Source organism: Crocuta crocuta, unplaced genomic scaffold (assembly GCF_008692635.1).
Source record: "Crocuta crocuta isolate KB4526 unplaced genomic scaffold, BGI_CrCroc_1.0 scaffold50, whole genome shotgun sequence".
Lineage (NCBI taxonomy): Eukaryota > Metazoa > Chordata > Mammalia > Carnivora > Hyaenidae > Crocuta > Crocuta crocuta.
Window position 1 is genome coordinate 8,070,792 of NW_027527428.1, and position 22,211 is coordinate 8,093,002.

Below are 22,211 nucleotides of genomic sequence, written 5' to 3' on the forward strand. Positions count from 1 at the left end.
AGGGCGTGCCATGGTAGCACACAAGTCTTCAGGCAGAAGATGGGAGACACAGACCAAAATGAGTGCTGGGACCCTCACTGACTGACCCCCCTCGAACTGGGGGGGGCACGTTCTCACCTCTGGGGCACAGACTGGGGTTTGGGCCAGGATTAGGGCCTAGGCATTACATGTGTTAAGGGGAAAATTACATCTAATGTTTTAACAACACAGGCCACAGAGAGATGCTTCACAAAACCTCAGAATACTCTGCATGTCCCTGTGAGCCAAGGAGGGTCTGCACTGGGGAAGGGGTACTCTGTGAGGGGTCTGCATCTATTATGGGTTATTAAAGAATTTTAAAAAAAAAGGTGCAAATACTGTGCGAAGCTGGGGGTTAGCCACCTGTGGGGAAACAAGCACATGCCATCCACACACAAGAGACAGACGATAGCGTGGGCACCGTGCAGCGGCACACTGGCACAGAGGCGTGAACATGAGCGCACAGAGCCCTTTATGTTGAACGTGAAACACAAGTTGCAGAAGCACACCTGTGCTGTAAACCCATTTACACGGAGCTTAAAATAGCAAACTGAGCAGCCTGTGGATTAGGGGCAATTATGTACATGGATGCTCGAGAATAAAGAAAACCAAGGGCATGGCTTACGCAGAGCTGCAGATGGCGGTGGGCAAGAGAGCAATTTGCTACGGGTCCGGGGCCTGTGTGGTTGGCTGAGTCCATGTCCACACCCTGATCCCTGCAACCTGTGAATGTGTCACCTTATGCCACAGAAGAGATTTTGCAACACCGTCAGATGAGGAGATCATCGTGGATTGTCCAGGTGGGCCCTAAATGTAATCACATTTTAAGAGGGATGCAGGGGTGTCGATGTCCCTGTGGAGACAGACATTGGAGTGGTGCGGCCAGGAGCCGGGGACTGTGGGCAGCTTCTAGAAGCTGGAAGAGCCGTGGAACTGATTCTCTCATGGAGCTTCCGGAAGGAACCATCCTGGCTGGCTGTGGCAGGCACAAGACACCCAAACACAACAGCAATAGGAAACTATTAAACATGCAGAGGGCTTTCAAGGTAAGGTCGTTTCATGATAGGGGCACCTGGGTGGCTCATTCGGTAGAATGTACGCTCTTGATCTCGGAGTCGTGAGTTCAAGCCCTGGGTTGGGGCTAGAGCTTACTTTAAAAGTAAATGGAGGCACCTGGGGGGCTCAGTCAGTTAAGCGTCCGACTTCAGCTCAGGTCATGATCTCACGGTTTGTGAGTTTGAGTTCCGCATCGGGACAGATCAGAGCCTGGAACCTGCTTCCGATTCTGTGTCTCCCTCTCTCTCTCTGCCCTTCCCTCACTTGTTCTCTCTCTCTCTCTCTCAAAGATAAATAAACATTTGGGGCACCTGGGTGGCTTAGTAGTTGAGCGGCCGACTTCGGCTCAGGTCACAGTCTTGCAGTTTGTGAGTTTGAGCCCCGCGTCGGGCTCTGTGCTGACGGCTCAGAACCTGGAGCTGCTTCAGATTCTGTGTCTCCCCCTCTCTCTCTGCCCCTTCCCTACTCACGCTTTGTCTCTCTCTCTCTCTCTCTCAAAAATGGATAAACATTAAAAAAAAAGATAAACATTAAACTTTTTTAAAAGGTTATTTCATGATATATTTCACTAATAAAATGATTAGAGAGCCTTCAAAAAAAGCCACCACCCATCACCCCATTTCTCAAGTGGAATATGAAGCAATGATGAAATTCCAGAGCAAGGACTCAAAGCCAGCAGACCACACTGTTGGGATCTGACCTCCAAGGCCCTGCCCACCCCCCAGCCCCTGCCCCCACACGGAAGTAGGAAGTGAGCGTCTACCAGGCAGAGACGGTACCTGTCTTCCCGTCACTTCAGAGGGCACAGGGGAGAGTGCCAGAGAACTAGCACGCACAGCCTGGGGCAGCAGGCTCCGTGGGACACGACGCTGCTCTGGCTGATGGGGGCAGGGTGGACGTAAGGTCTGATGGACGTAGGGGCCACAGAACCGCCTGGAAAGGGGCAGTGTCCGAGGCAGCCAGAGACCAGACAGCCCATCCTGCTTGCCGATGACCATGCTAACCTTGCCCTGTTTTCCCAGCTTCTAGATGAAAATTACTAGAATAGCCTTCTCAGAATCACCCCTGCTCCCTGGGAGCACCCAACACAGAACAAAGTGGGTTTCCCCTGATGCCCGCCAGGCACCTAGCACAAGCCCTATGCTAAGATGCTAAGTCCCCTCCAGCACCCTGCAGTGAAGATGCCCCGTCTCCATGGTTTGAGGTCACCATCCTTGCAGAGTCCAGCACATTCCTGGTGATCTTTGGCTCCTGGCACTGCCGGCATCTCCAGAATTCCTCACGTAGGAGGGGCGAGGGCTGGAGCAACAGCTGCTGCTTTGGGGCCAGGCGGCCTTTGGGACTCTTGCTTTTTGCCTTTGCCTTCCTCTCCACAGAGGCCTCCCTCAATTGTTATCATGGGAAAAAACAGGGAAAGAAGCAATATTCTACTCGAGTTCCAGACCAATGCAGGGAAGGGACAGTAGTATGAAAAGCCTAAACTTGATTGTCAGGAGCCAGCCTTTTTTGAGAAGAAAGGCGTGTGAGAACCCAAAAATTTAAAGAAAGTGGGCACAGACACAAATATCCCATGAAAGCAAGAGCACGGGGGCCAGACCCCAATGCCAGGTTTAGGCATATTGGGGAAGGAGGGTCAGAGGAGAGGGGAGGCAGGGCCAGCCCAGGATACAGCTCAGTCTCTGCACAGGGCGCTGCAGACTCTAACGCTCGGGTAGGGAACCATGCCAGGCAGCAGCCAGCCTGCTTATGTGAAGCTGCTCCACTACCGACCACTGACCCGTCTGCCGCTGTCTGGCAGACATGCCCCGCAGCCACCCTGGCCTGAGACTCTGCTCAGCTTGTCCGGTTACTCTGGCCGACTGTCTTCAATAGCTCGGCACAGTGAGAACACTTCCAGAAGAGGCTGGGACCCGGGGCGAAAGTAAGACCCCAAGGACATGTGCACTGCTGGGAGGGGACAGAGTGAGCACAGGGGCCCAGCCCGCTGGCCCCCCAGCCCTCCCAGCTGGGGCGCAGCACACCTGACCCCATGGCAGCCAGACCGCCTCCCCGGCTCCCCTAGCACAGGCAGCTTCAATGCTGCTTCTTGAAGAGGTTCTCCAGCAAAGGGCGACATCTCCGTCTCTGTCTCCTCGGCCAATGTTACCAGGCCTGTAATTGACATTTTGTCCACATTCACTATTTTCCTGGCTAGTTCCTCACCAAAGTCGTGAGTCTCTGTCTAGGAAGTTAGTCTGCATTGCAATAATTTTCACAGGGCAATTGAAGACATAATTGTACATAATATATTTTGAATCTAGATACTTAAAAAGAGAATTACAAACATCTGGGGCATCATCTGGCATTCCTGTTTTACACTTTGGGTGGGTTTTGCCCGCGATGGGGCCCTGGGAGAAAATGACAATGTTTGGGAGCAGTTTTTCTAGGGTTCAGTTTACATTTGATTATATTTTTGGCATATTCCCACCAAAACATTCATGCTTTACTTAATGATACATTCCGTATTTCAATTTGTTTCTCTTTCATAGAAATGCCACTTTGATTTGATATAGTACTTTCTGCTGTGAAGTATAACTTGTTTTAGTGTCCTGGGGCCACTGTAACGAAGTGCCCCGCCGGGGGCGGGGGGGGGCGGCGCTTCACACAGCAAAGATTTGCCCTCTCTCAGGTCTGGGGTGAGTCTGAGACCCAGGTGTGGGCATTCCTGCAGGGGCCCTGGGGGCCCCTTCCCACCTCTGCCAATCTGGGTGGCCTCTGTGCTCTGGAAACCCCTTGGAAGAGCTCGGGCTCACAGAGGCTTCAGGACCTTGGTTGTGTTCCTTCTAGAACATCGGTGGTAACCCTAAGGAGAGCTTCGATTGAATGGAAGGGAAAAGAGCCCTGTTTGGCCCCGTGGGACCCTGCCACCAGGGGACCCATTCCAGCGTTCCACCACCTTCCGCTGCCTCGGGCACACACACCTTCGGTTCTCAAGAAGCGTGCTCTTCAAAGGGGACGGGGGCTTCCTTGAGCTTGGACCTCTCCTCACGTCCCTTTGGCCGCCAGCAGGGGGAGGAGACGCCCCACCGCAGCCAGGCCTGCCTCAGCCACCGCTGGTCGGTGCCGCCTGGGGCCCCGGACGGTGGGTCAGCCCTTCTGTCTCCATCCACTGTCCGGCGGAGAGAAGGTGCGCACGACCTCCCAGGCAGCCCCTGCGGTTCACCTGCCGCCTACTGGCCTGCTGCCCACGGACACGTGTCCCTGTCCTGCCCTGCGGGCCGCACGACCCCGGCCTGGCTCTTGGCCTTCAGTAACTGGCCAGGCTCATTTCTCCTCTCTGGGCCTCAGCTGCATCTCCGAATAGAGATGTTGCTTCCAGGGGCGCCTGGGTGGCTTAATTGGTTGAGCGTCCGACTTTTCGCTGAGGTCATGATCTCGCGGTTCGTGGGTTCGAGCCCCGCGTCGGGCTCTGTGCTGACTGCCGGCTCGGAGCCTGGAGCCTGTTTCAGTCTGTGACTCCCTCTCTCTCTGACCCTCCCCTGCTCACGCTGTCTGTCTCTCTCTCTCTCTCCTAGAAATAAATAAAAATATTAAAAAAAAAAAGATGTTGCTTCCGATTCCAGGCTCCGTTAAGTTTCTAAAAGTCTGTAAACCACTAACAGAAACTGAGCACACCTGGGTGTTTTCTCATTTCTAGTTATTTTTTTTTTTTAATTCCTCACTCTGGAGCACCTGGGTGGCTCAGTCGGTTAAGCATCTGACTCTTGGTCTCGGCTCAGGTCATGATCTCATGGTTTGAGAGTTCAGGCCCCGCGTCGGGCTGAACGGTGTGGCGCCTCTTTGGGATTTTCTCTTTCCCCCTCCCTCTCTGCTCCTCCCCCACTCACACTCTGCCTCTCTCAAAATAAATATATCGACTAAACAAAAGAATTATTTTTACAATAAAAAATAACTCTGCCTGGGTGGTGGAGTTGGTTAAGTGTCCAATGCTTGATCTTGGTTCAGGTCATGATCTCACCGGTTCGTGAGTTCGAGCCCCACATGGGTCTGTGGGCTGACGGTGCGGAGCCTGCTTAGGGTGGGGTCTTTCCTTCTCTCTGCCCCTCCCCTGCTTGTGTGCGCCGCTCTCTCTAAATAAATAAACAAATAAATAAAATAAAAAATGTTTTAGAAGATCTTTATCTAATAAAATAAAATGAAATGAAATGAAATAAAATAAAATAAAATAGGGGCGCCTGGTTGGCTCAGTCAGTTAAGTGTCTGACTCTTGGTTTCAGCTCAGGTCATGATCTCATAGTTTCATAAGTTCAAGCCCCACAGTAGGCTCCGTGCTGACTGTGCAGAGCCTGCCAGGGATTCTCTATTTCCCTCTCTCTCTCCTCCTCCCCCACTTGTACTCTGTGTCTCTTAAAATAAGTAAATTTAAAAAATAAAATATAAAAATTTCTCATTGTAACCTCCAGCTGTTGCAGACAGAGGTGAAGCAGGTACAGCCAGGAAGGCAAGACCCTGCCCGGGGCCCCCATGTCCCCATGTCCTGTGTGTGTCACTTGTGATCTGTGATTAGGACCTCGTCTGTCAGGTGGGGGGGGCACATCCCAGAGGGATTCAGGGGCACCTCCCTGCTCTCACCTGACTGGCATGCACTTGAGGGCCTCTCCTTACTACTTCCCACTTTTTTTGAGAGAGAGAGCACAACCGGGGGCAGGTGCAGAGAGAGGGAGAGAGTCCCAAGCAGGCTCCATGCTCAGCGCAGAGGCCATGACCCTGGGATGGTGGCCTGAGCCAAAATCAAGAGTCAGACGCTTAACCCACTGAGCCACCCAGGTGTCCCCGAGACTTCCCACTTCCTGCCGCTACATGTCCCTCCAGGGAAAGGACGCTTTTCCAACAGATGCCACGGTTCAGCAGTGAAGCTTTGCTGCCAGTGCCACATGGAGGCGCCACCTTCTGGGGCCTGAAACAGGTGGCAAAGCAAATGACATAACGGGCTACCCAGACACACAAAATCAGAAAGAACCAGCTGACAGTCCTACCAAGAAACAAGTATACATTTTATTGTCAAGAAACATTTCCTTAAACAATAGTGTCCACTTCATTCCTCGCCGAAACGACTTTGAGTGACACTTTCCTTGCTGATCTGGATCTGTTGTAACTATGCCGCGGCCGCTCGGCACAACTAGAGAGATCTTTGGCATTTTCTTCCCTTAGCTTCATAACCTGTGGAACATCTTGTACAAAAAAATGTAGATTTACAGAAAAATATGCATATAAATCACTTATTAATCCCAAAACATGGTAAATAACATAGCAAAAACTTTATCAAATCCGTGTCAGACTCGAGCTGGACAACGCGGCCATGCACTTGATTCTCCACAGCGCTTCATAAACTCGCGCTCCGGGGTGAAGAGGAGGTTTGCAAAAAGGCCCTCTCGTGAGGTCGAAGACTAATTTCTCTCTCCCGTTGCTTTCCAGAGTCCCTGGAATTTGCAATCGTGACACACATGTCACTGTTCTTATAAAAGCAGTTATGTTAAGGAAAGGCTGTGCTGCAGCCACGACGTAAGTGACACCCGGAATCTCACGTTACCAAGAGCTGAGCAGAGAGCTGACCCCCCTTTATAAATACACGTCTAAAACAAGAGCTTCATGCACATCCACGTGGAGACATCAAAGTCAAGCTGTGGAGGGTCTTTCAACGCACGGGGCGGCCTGGTCGCCACGGAAGACTGGCAGGCGCTTTCCTGGGCCTGCACGGGGCTCCCGCGCCCCACGTGTGGCGGCTCAGAGGCTCCCCTGGAGGGGCTGGCGTCGAGTCCCTGCCCCCTCAGGACACTTTACAGCTGTTCCGCGGGCAGCGCTTGGGCGGGCTCTGGGGGGGGCGGGCGGCCTTCGCCTTTCGGAGGCTGCTCCTCTTGTGCGTGGAGCTGGCGGTGAGCGAGTAGGAGCGGCCGTGCATCATCCTGGCATTCAGGCCACTGGCCATGGAGAAGGACTTGAGGTGGCTCCGCAAGGCCATGGGCAGCGGGAGCCTGTCGACCAGGTGCACGGGCGTGCAGGACACCACGGCTCGGCAGCAGAGGTCCTGGAGGGTCAGCACTTGGGGGAGGAGACGAAGGGGGACCGGGTTCAGTTCATGACACAGCCTGACCGCCTTCCTCCCCGGGCCGTTGGGGCTGAACGCCCACTGGCCGTGCCCACCTGCGGCACTGGGCGGGGCCGGGGGCCGGAACCCCCTGCCGTCTTCCCGTCCAGGTCCAAGAGGTGGGCAGACCTGGAGGGGGACGACGGCACTCACGCCGCCACAGTTCGGGGTGAGAGGCCAGGGGCGTCAGGGACGGCCTCCTTCCCGGCCGCACGGCTGACCTTGGCAGCACATGTGACCGGCTGTCTAAGGAAGGGTGTGTTCAAGAGAATACCTGAGGAGCCAAAGCTGTGCTTCAGTGTCACCTACACCAACCCTTATGTGAGTCGGGCTCCCTGCCTGGCGGGACGGGGCTCTTGGGGACCTGCTGAGGGGGGCATTCCCAGGGTGCCCCTCTCCCACCACAGCCCCCAAACAGGTGAGGCCCAGGGTGCCAGCAAAGAGCTCTTTCTGCTCAGTGGTTCTTAACTGGGGGTGGCTTTGACTCCGTGGCACGCTTGTGGTTTCCGCAGCCGGGGGGCAGGGGGCACGGGGCACTGAATGCCCCCCCAGATCAAACAGCTCCACCCGACGGGTAGCAGTGCTGAGGGGGAGAACCCCTGATTCAGAAGAATCGTATTTTGCTCAGTCAACCCTATGCCACCCAATTCAAAATTCACAAAAAATACAGATTTTGTGTTTCTGTCTTTAACAATAATATGGGGACAGGTTACTCAGCAGAAAGCTGTGATGGTGAAATGTCACCACAAAGTAGATGAAATAAGAGCACAGGCCTTGGGGCAGCCGGAGGGCACGGTCTTGATCTCGCTTAGGTCATGACCTCACGGATCGTGGGATCGAGCCCTTCATTGGGCTCTGCACTGATGGCTTGGAGCCTGCTTGGGATTTGCTCTCTCCTCTCTGCCCCTCCCCTGCGTGTGCTTGTGCACACTCTCTGTCTCTCTCGCTCTCAAATAAACTAAAAAATGTTCTTAAAAAAGAGCACAGGTCTTTGGACATATTAACACTGAAGAATCTGAACAGTATTCCAATTTCCGTCATGTGGTTGTTGACAACACTGTGCACTTCTCTGTCTCAAGCTCCCCTCTATGCAAACAGAATGACTTGGAAGCAATTCATTCCTAACGTGATATGCTCTTCCCAAAGCCACCAGGGGTGGGGGCCGGGGGGAGGGTCTGTGCAAAGTCTGGCGTCTGAGCACCTGGCAACTGCGGCCTCGGGTGCTGTGTCCCTCCAGGCTCAGGGGCCTGCTCTGCGTGGGGAGGTGCTGCCCCTCCTCGCCACACACGCCTGTGGCTACAAAATGCCTTCACCTCTGCCCCCCCCACACTTCAGAAATGCCTCTCGTGAACATTCTGACAAAACTGTTCATACTGAGGTCTCTCAGATTCACTGTATTCCCTCCCTGGGAATGGACATGGCCGCCTGAGGTGGGTCCTGGGGGGTGGGCCCGGCGCTGGGGGCTGGGGGCCCCACAGCCTAGTGGGGGCTTACCCTTGCTCGGCCTCCAGAGCCGGTCCATCCCATGTCGCAGCAGCACGGTCCTGGCCAGCTCCGTGAAGGACTCGGTGATGTTGAAGTTACACAGAGGGCTGACCTCGAAGAAGGTGACGCCCAGGCGCTCCGCGTAGGCCTGGGCCTGCTCCGTGGGGACTTGCCGCTTGAAGGCCAAATGCAGGCGGTTTCCCACCAGGATTTTAGGAACACCAGGGGCATGCTGCAGCGGAGAGACAGGCAAGGAACAGGGGCCACTTGTGCGAGCCTTTGCTGCTGGCACCGCTAGCGAGCAGGGTAAACGGCCTCCTCCCCAAATTCGTGCCCACCCAGAACCTCAGAATGTGCCTTTATTGGAAAAGGATGTTTGCAGATGTAATTAGTTAAGACGCTGGGATGGGCTGTCAGTCCAGGCATGGTGTCCTTGGAAGAAGAGGAGAGGACCCAGGACACACAGGGGAAAAGCCACGTGGTGGCAGGGTCACGGGGCCACGGGCCAAGGCCGTCGGCGGCCACCCGGAGCTGGAAGAGGCAGGGAGCCTGGCCCCAGTGACACTGGGGTTTGGACTCCTGGCCTCCAAAATGTGGGAAAACACACTTCTGTTGTTTATGACGACGTGTTTCAGCAGCTGTGGAAAACCAACACCATGAGCGGGACTGGCCACCCTGTGCCCACGTCGGCAGTCGGCCGGGGCAACGCGCCAGCAGGCAGCTTGGGGCCCGGCTCCCCGGCCAGGGCCTGGTCCCGCTCTGGGAGGGGGCGCAGCGTCCTTGATGCCGGAGCCCTGTGCCCGGGCCCTCGCGCCCACTCAGACGGTGCTCAGGCACAGCCTTCGTACCTCATCTATCTCCTTAATCCACCGGTCGATGCCATCAAAGGACCAGCGGTTTGCGATGTCATAGACCAGGATGACGCCCTGCGGGGAGAGGCGCCAGGCTTACTTCACGGGACAGAGGGGGGCGCAGCTCTGGGCCATTCTGGCCGGTGTGCAGGCTAAGGCGCCAGGCTTACTTCACGGGACAGAGGGGGGGGCAGCTCTGGGCCATTCTGGCCGGTGTGCAGGCTACTCAACCACAGACACAACCAGCAAAATGACCGTTTTACTAATTTTAACAGAAAACACATTATTTTTATTTATCTACCAAGTGCAGTAGTTAAATATTTATTTCTAATAATACTTCACGAGCTCATTAATACATTGGCAAACGCGAAGGTGAGTTGGGGACTAGCACTCAGGTCCTCACATCCACACGCCGCTCTAGGGACACGGACTGTGGAGGTACTGCAGGGACCAGCACCCGCCTAGGGGCAGAGCCCACCCGCCTGGACAGAGAGCCTCCTGCACATGCACGGGCACATACACACAAGCACACGAACACAGGTGCACACATACAGACGTGCACACGCAAAGCCCACGCACACGCACATAGAGAGACACCCGTGGCCACACAGAGCGTGCGTGCACACATACGTGCACACATAACACATGCACACACATACCCCTGATGCTGACGGTTTGCAAGCCACCCAACATGCCTTGGCACACATTCAGACTCTCTTTTTTTTTTTTTTTTTTTTTTTTACACTTTCAGATTCTTGCATCAATTCTTATATGAGCTTAATTGCCTTATTCTCCAGGTCCATTAAAGAGCATTCCAATGTCATTATTCAGTCAGTCTGACTTCCTGGCTCAGGGGATGTTACCTGTGCGCCCCGAGAGTAGGAGCGGAATATGGTACAAAATCTTCCCTGCCCGGATGTATCCCTGGAAAAGATGTTGGAGGCCAGTGAGAAGAAATCACTGTTTCTTCCTGACAGTAGGGTTTTGAACTTGGGAGCCATAGCAAACATATTTTACAACGGTCAGGCAGTGGCCATCTCACTGCAGATACATCCCTAAGTTTATCGACACGAGGAACTGATGTGTGGGGTGGGGGGTGCTCACCTGGGACGGACTCCAGGTGCCACGACTCAGGATAAAAAACAGTATGGTTCCCTGGGATGGATTCCAGCAGCCTGTTCTCCTGGCAGGGGCCCTCGGGACCAGCGGGCACGGATTCCCCGCATCTTATACGAGGGCAACACTCATCTGCGTGTGCAGTCAGCACACCCACATCGCCCACATCAACACACGGCCCCCTGGACGAGGGTGGGAGGGCAGGCCTCCCTGCCAGACGCGAACTCATATACAAACAGTGAGACCCAGCACGACTTGACTTTTCTCTTTGTTTCTCTGTCACCGGCACCTGCCACCCCTGCCTCCTGAGTCCTAAATGAGGTGCCGCTAAGGAGAGCAGGGCCTGGGGTTCAGAAGGGCCAGAGGTGCTGACTGTGGCCAAAGACGTGGGAAGAGGACCTCACGTGCTGAGAGCAAATGGCGAACTCCCGGATCAGCCCCTACAGGGTGCAGGGAGAAGACACAGAAGGAGAGCAGTCTTGGGAGGCAAGTCACCGGCTCTGCATGGGAGATGGGTGGCTATCGTGAAATGAGACTGCTCCCTGGATGTGGGGGTGCCGCAGAGGACCCCGGGGTCTGGCCAGAGCAATGGGGGTGCAGGGACATGAAGGCCCCTAAGATGGGCCCCTCTGATGAGAAACCGAGTCAGGAGAGTTGTCAGGCGGGTGCTTAGAAGGAGACGGGGAGCAGCCTTAGGCACCAGCGCAAGTATGGGCTGAGAGGGCCCTGGACGGCCTCTGGGGAGAAGGACGGGGCGGGACAGGCCCTGGGCCCTGCAGCTGCTCCGGCCTGTCCGGAGCGTGGTGAGGGGCAGGCATCAGAGCAGAGCAGGGGAGAGCAGGGCACCTGAGCCTCACTGACCCCCGGTGGCTCAGCTCAGACACGCAGGCTGCTGGCGGGGCCTCACCCACACCCCCCGCCGTCCTGGGTGGCGGTGGGAAGGGACGGGGCTGAGGGGACACTGTGGAGAGGCCCCCGCTGGACTTCGGGGCTAAGGGCTCCCTTCCAGCTCCCAGAAGCTCAAGGGCATGTTGGGGGGCGGGGAGGGGGGGAAGAGAGCCGCCACCAGGTGGCCCAGAAGGGATGACACAGGGCCCGGACAGGAGTCGGGCAAGTCACACGGGGAGGCGGGCACCCCAGGGAACCCCGGTTTCCCCACCCCCACCCCACCTGAACTGATGGGGCAGAGGCAGGTGTTTATGACCNGTCCAGGCCTGGCCGGGGCGGGGGGCCCTTGCCTGCCAGCCTCCCCACACCTGCCACGGGTCTGTCTCCATCGCGTTCACGGCCCCTCCGGGCACTGGGGAGGCAGAGGCAGAAGCCGGTTTCAGCAAGGCCACGTCCTGGACAGACTTCCAGGGACCCACAAAGGCCCCGGGGTTCCCTCCCATGGACAAAGCCTAGGTGGAAGTGGATCCCCACCTCCTCCGGGGCAGCCCCTGGGTCTGCTCACTGGTACACCCTCCTCCCAGAGCGGGGGTGGGGGGAGGGTACCTACTCACCAGAGCTGCAGCTTCACCCGCCGGCCGTCCAGCAGGATGGTGGTGGTCTTGTAGTCGATGCCTGTGGAAGGAGTGGGGGCAGCTTAAGTGCTGCTGGCCTTGAAGTCCCTCCTCACGGTCACTCCGCAGCGAAAGGGCACTGGCGAAGAGAGCTCTCCCAGGGGAGAGGAAGGGCTTCTCACCAGGGCAGAGTCACAGGTTTTCAGGCGGGTGGACCGGACCCTGCTTTGGGTTTTGCCGGATTCCTTCGGGGCCTGCCCACCCCACGGGGCCTCCAGCTCCCCTCCTCACCGGCACAGCTGCCTCCAGCCCAAGGCCGGCCCAGCACAGGAGGGGAAGGAGGGGAAGGCGGGCCTGGGCTTGGACTTCAGCCCCCCCCCCCCCCCCCCCCCCCCCCCAGCTCCCTGGCCCTGACTTTGACATTAAAAAAAACCACACACAGATGCAACACAATTTATGATCACAAGAATCCAAACTGCTTAGTAACCCACCACACCAGGCTTTGTGCTGCTCTATTTACTGTTTTTTCTGCTTCCTCAGGGATCTCTCTCAAAGCACACAAACCTAGAGAAGGCCAGCCTTGAAAATGTCCCGGGATGTGGCCAGACTTCGGATGCCTTGACAAGGAAAGCAGGATTAAGGGTTGTAACTCTACAGGCAGGCAAGCGTGCTGGGGTGGAGGGTGGGGGGCAGGCAGGGGAAGAGAGAGAGACCCTGCGTGATCGCCTGGATGAGGGGGCATAAGGCAGGCTGAGGGCAAAGTACAGCTGGCACACCCCTCCCCCCCAAGGTGGGATATGTATGACACTCCTGGGACACTCCTGGCTACCCAAAAACAGGAAGGGACAGAAAAAAAAATGGTTAAACTGGTAAAAGTCTCAGATCAGTTTACAAGAAAAAGGCAATCCCATCAGGAGCCTAAAGTCCAGAATTCCCTACTTGCCAGAGGGAAAATCAACCTTACCTAGGTCTCCAGGAATCTGTGAGTCTTTAGCATATGAAAATCCCTTTAAAAAACTTGTTGACTTTACCTCCCTGAGACCCATAGAATATAAGGAGTCACTTCACATCTCCAGTCCAGCTCTTTCTGCCCAGGGGCCCTGTCCCTGTGCTTTAATAAAATCACCTTTTTGCACCAAAAACGTCTTCAAAAACTCTTTCTTGGCCACCAGCTCTGAACCCCACCATCACCCCAAAACTTCATCAGGCCTCACCCTGAGAACATCCTGGAACGGGTGTGAAATCTTAACAGCTCTCCACCAAAAGAAAAATCCCAGCACCCAAAGCTCAGAAAGCAAGCTCCTCAAATGCAGTGCTAGAGAAGGTATCATTTCCCAGTAGCTTAGCTGTGCTCCCTTGACAGATCTACAATGCTACCCACCCCCCCAAAAAATAGGCCCCAAGAGAATGAACATCATATTCATAAACCCTCCTGTCTTTACGGCAGGCTGAGGGCAATACAGTATGCATGGAAGAAGGCAACAGATTTGCTTCACATTCTGTGGACACATTGCCCAAGGTTTTAGGGCAGAGTATAGATATTCCAGAAACTGCATAGGTCAGTACCTTCAGGGTCTGTGAAATTATTCTTTGGAGTGACCCCCCAAGGGCCTCTTCACAACCCTTTAAAATCCCACTAAACTCTCTGGAAGGCAACTTCAAATGCCTACATTCTTCCTTTTGCAGCGGTCAGCAATGGGCATGTATGGAGTGAGACACACACACACACAATAAATAGAATACATATATATAATAGAATATACATACACACATTTTAAATAGAACATATACATATATAACAAATAGAATGTATAATCACATAATAAATAAGAACATATACATATATAATTAAACATAAAACACAAACATATAGAGAGCAACTTCAAAATTAATTTTGAAAATATTTAATTTTTCCCTTGAAATGCTAAAGGTTTTGTACCATTCACATGAAGCAACAAATAAGTACACTTGGGGATCTACCTTTGAGTTTAGAGAGAACCTTGGCTTTGGATGTCTGTTTCCAGACAGCAAGAGAGAGCTCTCACCATTCACAGCCCGGAAAGGTATTCCATTGTTAACCTTTAGGAGATTAACCAACTGCTTGAGTTGGGTTGGCTCCTTTGATTTACAAAGTGTCAAAAGGCTTCTGGGCCTTTTGGCTAAGATCAAGTATGATTTACAAAGTGTCCACATGTAGTTATTTTTCAGGCTCACAATAAAAAAAAAAAGTCTTCATAAATTTAAAAGAATTTATACCTGATTATCTTTTTAATCACACTGTGAGTTTTTAAAACTGTATTTGGTTTTGTTTTCATCAGTCATAAATGTATATGGTTTCAAGCGTCAGAGACTTAGTATGGAAAACGACAGGCCCTGATTCACATCCCAACACAGTGTCCTATTACCTATCTTTTTATTTCTTTTGCTATGTATTTCCAAATTTATAAATATATGTGTATTCTTACTTCCTGACTTTTCAGGTTTAGGCATTAATAAACTTTCCACTGTAGAAAGTGAAAGTGTAGTTCTTTTTCATTGACATACTCCACATACCTGTCTCTCTCTCACACACACATACACACACACACAGTATAGTTATTTGCCATGTCAGCTAGATCAATATCCAATTTTACATCAGTGTGACCAAGTAAACACTATCTGTAGCTGGATCGTGTGGTATACTGTGTTTGTTCTTCCTGTACAACTTTTGGTTTTTACTAGAGTTAAAAATTGCCTTTTTGTTTGTTTAGTTTTCCTTGCATTTATCACTAACACATCCCTAAAATCTCCTCCAGTTATCTAGACCTCCTCTTAGTACTTCCAAACTTTCAGGTGTTTCACCTTCTTGGGGGCATCTTCCCAGAGCTTCTGTCCAGCTCGCATGTGAACTGAGAGCATGGCCATCTTCCTGGGCTCTCCTTTCTCCTACTGTGAAATCCTACATTTCCCTCTGTTGGTTTATTTCCTCCCTTTTTCCTCCTGAGAAACGTTGTGGAAGATAGTTTTTGAGACTTTGCATGTTTGTAACGTCTGTAGCCTGCACTTACTCTTCCTTGAGATTGGATGGGCACACAATTGAGGTAGGAAATCATTTTCTTTCAGAAGTATGCAGGTCTACCTTCCAGAGTTCCTTTAGAGAAGTCAGATGTCAAACTGGTTGTTGGCTCTTTGAAATGTATTTTGGTCTCTCTGGTGGTAAGGCCTGGCCCCAGCACTCTGCAATTTCATGCCTTGTTATGGGGCATCTTCATTGTTATGCTCACCATGTGACTTGCTCTTTCAGTCTGGAGATGCAATCTTTAGATTCTGAGAAATGTTCTTGAATTATTCACTTGTTTCCTCCTGCTGGGGTATTGTTACTAAGACATTGGGCCTCCTGAACCTATTCCCTGATTTTCTTATTGTGTCTTATTTTGTATCTCTCTCTTTTTCTCAACATTATGGAAAATGATCTCAATGTTATCTTTTATTCTTTTTTTGAAATGTTTATTTCTCACATCACATTAAAAATTATTTAATAATGAATAACTTTTATTTATTTTTGAGAGACAGAGAGAGACAGAGCATGAGCAGGGGAGGGGCAGAGAGAAAGGGAGACACAGAATCCAAAGCAGGCTCCGGCCTCCGAGCTGTCAGCACAGAGCCTGATGCGGGGCTCGAACTCACAAACCACAAGATCATGACCTGAGCCGAAGTCGGATGCTTAACTGACCGAGCCACCCAGGCGCCCCTGCCATCACATTTGAAATTTCCAAGATCTTTGTTGTTTTTGGATTGCTCCCTTTTGAGTTCCTGCTTCTGGCCGTGGCTGCACGGCTCCTCCTGGGACAGAACTCCTGCAGGCAACAGCTATCAGTGATGAACAAGATATAAAAACCAGTGACCCCAAAACACTGGAGAGTGACCAGCTACACGAGGGAGGGGCTCTCCACCACTTCTTCCACTTTGGCGTCACATTCACACGGTTTGGGGCTGCCTGCGGCCAGCTTCCTCACCGCGTGGGAGAGGAGCTGGGAAGTAAGCTAGCGCAGACGGAAGCACAGACGGAAGCGCAGACGGAAGCGCAGACGGAAGCGCAGACGGAAGCGCAGACGGGGAGAAAGCAGTAGAGAATCCTGAGAGGCTCAGGCGTCAGGACCCAGCCAGGCCTCAAAGGAGGCCTGTCCCTTCAGGTGTCAGTCACGTGAGCCTGTAAACCCCTCTCTGCTTGAGCTGCTTGGAGGTGACTTTTTTTATTTCCGTCAAAAATGTCCATTCCGGGGGCACCTGGGTGGCTCAGGCGGTTAAGCATATGACTCTTGGTTTCGGCTCAGGTCATGATCTCACAGTTTGTGGGTTCAAGTCCCACATCAGGCTCTGTGCTGACAGCATGGAGCCTGCTTGGGGTTCCCTCTCCCTCTCTCTCTCTCTCTCTCTCTCTCTCTCCCCTTCCCTCTCTGCCCCTGTCCTGTTTGTTCTCTCTCTTTCTCAAGGTAAATAAATAAACATCTTTTTTTAAATGTCCAGTCTGTTGGGAAACCCACAAAGCACAGTGACTGGAGAAAGGAACAGAGAATGTTTGACCTATAGATCCTGGAAAAAGCTGCAAAAGATACATTTTAACATCTTCCCAAAAGCACAGTACAATGACCTGAGTCTCAGAATTTCACTAACAGTAAATAGCACTTACAAGGGCCTCTGGCTCAACCATGAGGGTTTAATCAGCAGCAGTCAGCCCCAGACTGCACTCAGTGACTGTGTAGGTGGTGGTTCACGTCAGAGCAGCCCTGCTGATAAGCTGACCCCTGACCCCTGGGACCACACAGCCCGGCGGTCAGCCCGGCGGTCACCAGCACCTGCCCCTTCAGGGCGTGGACTCCCCAACGTCTCCAGCCCATCTGCTCTGCTGGGTGCCTGCTCCCTCTGCCCCTGTGGCGGGGACTTCGGGACAGGGCGGAGCCAGCTGGGGCGGGGCTGGAGAGAGAGCTGGAAAAAGCGCTGCTTCCCCACGTGATACGTGCCTCGGTTTCCCCAGGAGGGGAAGGTGGGAGCGGAGACGCGCCAAACCCACTGGGGCGCCACGGTGGGAGGGGGTCTATGCGGCCTGGGATCAAATCCCGTCCTGACACACGATTTGCTCGCGCTCCCTGGTGCCCCAGTCTCCCTTCCCACTTGCTGGAACAGACTTGCCCAGCCGCTTACAGCCCGCGTGCCTACCGCTAGTACTGACCTCAGCAAAAGCTTTTCCCTCTGACTCGGGCCCCGAGGGTAACCGTCTAACACGCTGCCCCTGTCGCAGACGAGCCGCACGTCATCTCCCTTCACGGCCTGGCCCTCCTCTCCTCACAACCCCCCTCATTCCTGCCATGCTTTCTTTTTTTTTTTTTTAATTTTTTTTTTTTTTTAGTGTTTTATTTCTAGGAGAGAGAGAGAGACAGCGTGAGCAGGGGAGGGTCAGAGAGAGAGGGAGTCACAGACTGAAACAGGCTCCAGGCTCTGAGCTGGCAGTCAGCACAGAGCCCGACGTGGGGCTCGAACCCACGAACCGCGAGACCATGACCTAAGCGAAAGTCGGACGCTCAACCGACTAAGCCCCCCAGGCGCCCCGTGCCATGTTTTCTTTTATCTTCTATTTTTGTGTTTGCTCTTTTCTAATTTATTCTGTTTCCTCTTCCCTGATTCTGCGGCATGCCACCTTACACGTTGGTCCATGAGAAGCCAATGTTTTGATATGAGTGGCGTCAAGGTGACGACCGACAGGTATAATTCATGTTGGCTGCACTTCACTGATTCTTCGAAAACTCTGTTCATCAAACTGAAATAAAAACACACAAAAACTTCTAGAACAAAGCTTGTGGGAATGCTCATTGAGTGAGTCAGAATAACAGAGAGAAGAGATATAATTTTAGCCTTCTTAAAAAAAAAAAGGAAGCGTCAAATGCCAAGCCATTCACTCCACTTTTAGCTCTACACGATGAATAAATAATTTAGCGATCTATTTCAGTTCATGCACCACCTGCTTCTTTCTATTCTAGTGAGCGAGCGGGCATAAATGTGTGCCGTCACGTAGGAGAATTCTCTTCTGGCGTAAATATTGGTTAAATATCACTTACAAACATTCATCTTTGAGTAGATGACTTTTGAGAAGTTTGTCTAATGTTGAGGGAAAATATCAGAAAGCAGACCTGTGACCGCCAGAGGCTGGGAGGAGGGGCTTCCTTTTGTGGGGAGAGGAAAACGTTCTGAAGCTGGAAAGTGCTGGTGTGCACAAAACTGGATACTAAACACCTCTTAATTGTTCACTTTAAAATGGTTTGTTTTAGGGGCACCTGGTGGCTTAGTCGGTTAAGCGTCCGACTTTCGCTTAGGTCATGATCTCGCGGTTTGTGGGTTCGGGCCCCGCGTCAGGCTCTGTGCTGACTATCAGCTCAGAGCCTGGAGCCTGTTTCAGATTCTGTATCTCCCTCTCTCTCTGACCCTCCCCTGCTCACGCTGTCTCTCTCTCTCTCTCCTAGAAATAAATAAAACATTAAAAAAATTTTTTTTAAAAATAAATAAATAAAAATAAAAAATAAAATGGTTTGTTCTAGGGGCGCCTGAGTGCCTTAGTTGGTTAAGTGTCTGACTCTTGGCTTCGGCTTGGGTCATGATCTCGTGGTTTGTGAGTTCAAGCCCCACATGAGGTTTGCTGCTATCAATGCAGAGCCTGCTTCAAATCTTCTGTCCCCCTTTCTCTGACCCTCCCCTGTTTGTACACTCTCTCTCTCAAAAATAAACATTTAAAAGTAAAATGAAATAAAAATGGTTTGTTTCATATTACGTGAATTTCACCTCAAAGAAAACATTTGCACACGCGCCCTTCCCAGAGCTGGCACGCGCAGCCTCTGGACAAGGGCTCCCGCTGGAAGACGCCTCGCAGAACCAAGTGGTGGGGGGAGGGCCCCGGGTGGTGACAAGTTTGACCCACAGCCAAGGCCAGCGCTGGCCCCTCAGTGGGCCCCCTCGAGTTTCTAAGTGGTTCTAAAAGCAAGTCACATTCGAGACAGGGATTTGATGTGTGCTCATCACGTTTACACAGAGGTCAGCGACTAAAATTAACATCAGTGACCTCTCTGCAGATCTCCTTTCTGAAAAGTATGTTCCTGGAGCACCCGGGTGGCTCCATCAGCTCAGGTCATGATCTCACGGCTCATGGGCTCAAGCCCTGCATACTTTTCTACATATACATATATATTTTAATGTTTATTTATTTATTTTGAGAAAAAGAGAGGGAGAGAGAGAGACAGGGCATGAGCAGGGGAGGATCAGAGAGAGAAGGAGACACAGAATCTGAAACAGGCTCCAGGCTCCGAGCCGTCAGTACAGAACCCGACGCGGGACTTGAACCCACAAACCGTGAGATCATGACCTGAGCCTAGTCGGACGCCCAATAGACTGACCCACCCAGGTACCCCTAAAGTGCACGGTTCTTGATTATATCGGCACCCTTTCTGCAAAGCCCACTTCAGCCAGGAGCTGCCCACCCGGCCCCTGGGGTGCTGTGGACTCCAGACCCCCCAATACCTCCCGGCTGGCTGGGACACTCTGCTCACTTAGATGGTCAGTTCATCCGCCAGCAGTGTTGTATTCTAGCATGTTCCTGTGTCAGCTGAACCCACCCACTGAGGCTGCGTGTGCCTTCAGGAGTCCCAAGCCTTCTGGGTCAGCCTCCTACTTCTGGAGTTGCAGGAGCTGAGACGGCGCGATGTCTTGGGGGAAGGGTGTGCCCCCATCGCTGGTCATGTCCATCCCTGGCTGAGTGACCGTCCCAAAGCCGGAAAGTAAACCCGGGCACCTGTCTGTGCTCCAGAAGGCAGTTTGGGATGAACCACGCTGAACAGGGTGTCATCTCCACCCACCTGAAAGACGCCAGGGGCCTTTCAATAACTGTGGTCTCAGGCACTCAGTGTCAGAGAGGCGAGAGGCTGGACCCTGCTGGCAGCTCCATGGTCACCTGTATGTCACCATGGACAGAGGGAGAGTAAGTGGGGGGCCAGCCGGGGATGTGCTGGGCACATGGGGGCCCCTCTGCTGAGCAGCTATCATCACAACACAACTGGGAAGCACGCACGCTGGCTTCCCTGAAAAGCCCACAGAAGCGGCAGGTACCCGGGCAGACGGCGGTGGGGGCCTCATCTCTGCGAAGGGGGCTGGGGGAGGGAGGGCGGCCGGGTGGCTCTGCGCGGGACAGAGTGCCCAGAGCCCTGAGCTGCCTCCTAGGCTCGTGCACGGCCAGGTCCTCACGGCCCATGCGCGTGGCGGGCGCCCCGAGGTGGGTCGCCAAGTTGGACACCTTTGTGACCACAGTTTCCTGTCTGAGGGAAGAGGGCGGGCCCTCTTCATCTGGACCAGGCCTGATGCTGCTGTCCTGCTCAGACAGGAGGCACCGCGTGGGCTCAGCCCGGGCACAGTCAACACCACGACCTGGGCCCTGAGCTCCAGGGTCGGGTGGTGTTTTCAGAGTCCGTGGCTGCCCCAGACACCACGGCAGGGCCTGGGTCTCTCCCAGGCTTCCCCACCCAGCGGCACATCCTCTGGGCTAAGTGTGATGACCCCAAGACAGAGTGAGAGGGAAAGACAGAGTCCCTGTGTCACCTGCAGCGGGACTAGGGGCCAGCTCCTGGCAGGCCCCCACCCTCCCCCGACCGCGGAGAGAGCAGAGCCAGAGGGCACTTGGCCACTTAGCAGACAGAGGTCAAGTGCAAGGTCCATTTCCTCCCACATTCAAACTGCACGCAGAAATTGCAGGACGGATTTTCTCCTGCAGCTTTCCAGGGGAGTGGGCCTGCCCGCACACCTCGATTTCAGAGTCATGAGAAGATAAATGTCCTTGCTGTAAGCTCCTCAGTCTGTGGTGCTTTGATACAGCGGCCTGGGAAATGGACACGCCGTCCGCCGCGCTCCCGCACTGCGCCCCCACTGCCCGCCCTGCCCAGGGCTCCCGGACAGGGTGCTCGGGCCAAGGGCAGGTTCTAGGCCTTGCAGGATGGGTCCCGGGTCTCACACCTCTGGCCTTCCCTCTCTCCACGGCAAACCGCCATGACACTTTTTAAACCCCCAGGGCAGTGGTCTGCCTTCTGGAACGCGCACATCACTAAACTGGAAGAAACAGATTTTACTTCCAAATGGATTTTGTTAGTCTAAGAGAGAAGTTAATGTTCTACACATTTATCAATTTATTTTCCCATTAAGATACTTTGCAGCCTTCTGTGTTAGGGTCTGCTAGAATTTAATGCATGTATTTACTATTTGCCTTGGTAAATTTCTTTTTCAACCAAAAAATGCCATTTGTTCGGAAGTGACAATATGGTTCAAATCCATGAGCAAACTCAGCTGAGTACCGCCTGGGATGGGCAATTAATTATTGGCTACAGGGCGCCCAGGTGGCTCAGCTCAGGTCATGATCTCACGGTTTGGGAGATTGAGCCCCACGTTGGGCTCTGTGCTGTTAGCACGGAGCCTGCTTGGGATTCTCTCTGACCCACCCTGTTGGTGTGCACATACTCTCTCTCTCTCAAAATAATAAATACACATTTAAAAAAAATAAAACAAATCTACAACTGTGCGTGTGCCTGATCTCAGTCAGTTGGCCGGAGACGAGATGGAAGAAGATGTCGTGAACCAGAAGAAATGTGCTAAACCACAGGCACATGTGCACCAGCAGGAGGGGAGCTGCAGGCAGAAGAGGAAGGTGGTTCGAGAGCAGCATCTGCAGAGGGTAAAATCCCCACTTCCTGAGCTTGGGGCAGGTGGTATCTCTGGAACTGAGGTGCCTCTGTTTACAAACAAAGAGGCAGTGACCCACTCCCAGAACCCCAAAGTCTGGCATCTCTGGCAGCAGGCCCCCCAGGGATGGGGGCAGCTGACCCTCACGCTGGCAGCATCCTGGGCCCGGGTGCAGGCGTGGGACCGGCCTCAGGGGGCACTGCCCGCACAGCCTGGAGCCGAGACGGAGGGCAGTCCAGGTCTAGTGGGGAACCTGGTGGAGGCCTCCAAGGAGGAAAGCTGAAGAGAGGCTCTTCTTTTTTTAAGTTTATTTAT

General features: G+C 53.2%; 1 protein-coding gene across 1 annotated transcript; it reads right to left on the reverse strand.

Moving 5' to 3' along the window:
• Positions 1-6,077: 6,077 nt before the first annotated feature.
• RAB40B (RAB40B, member RAS oncogene family) lies at positions 6,078-20,421 on the reverse strand. The gene is made up of 7 exons (XM_077756636.1): positions 20,242-20,421; positions 20,030-20,102; positions 12,153-12,213; positions 10,398-10,458; positions 9,532-9,609; positions 8,693-8,915; positions 6,078-7,152 (listed from the first exon to the last, which is right to left on the reverse strand). Exons 1-7 carry the CDS (start codon positions 20,419-20,421, stop codon positions 6,881-6,883), a joined length of 948 nt encoding a protein of 315 aa, XP_077612762.1. The 3' UTR covers positions 6,078-6,880.
• Between the last annotated feature and the right edge of the window lie 1,790 nt (positions 20,422-22,211).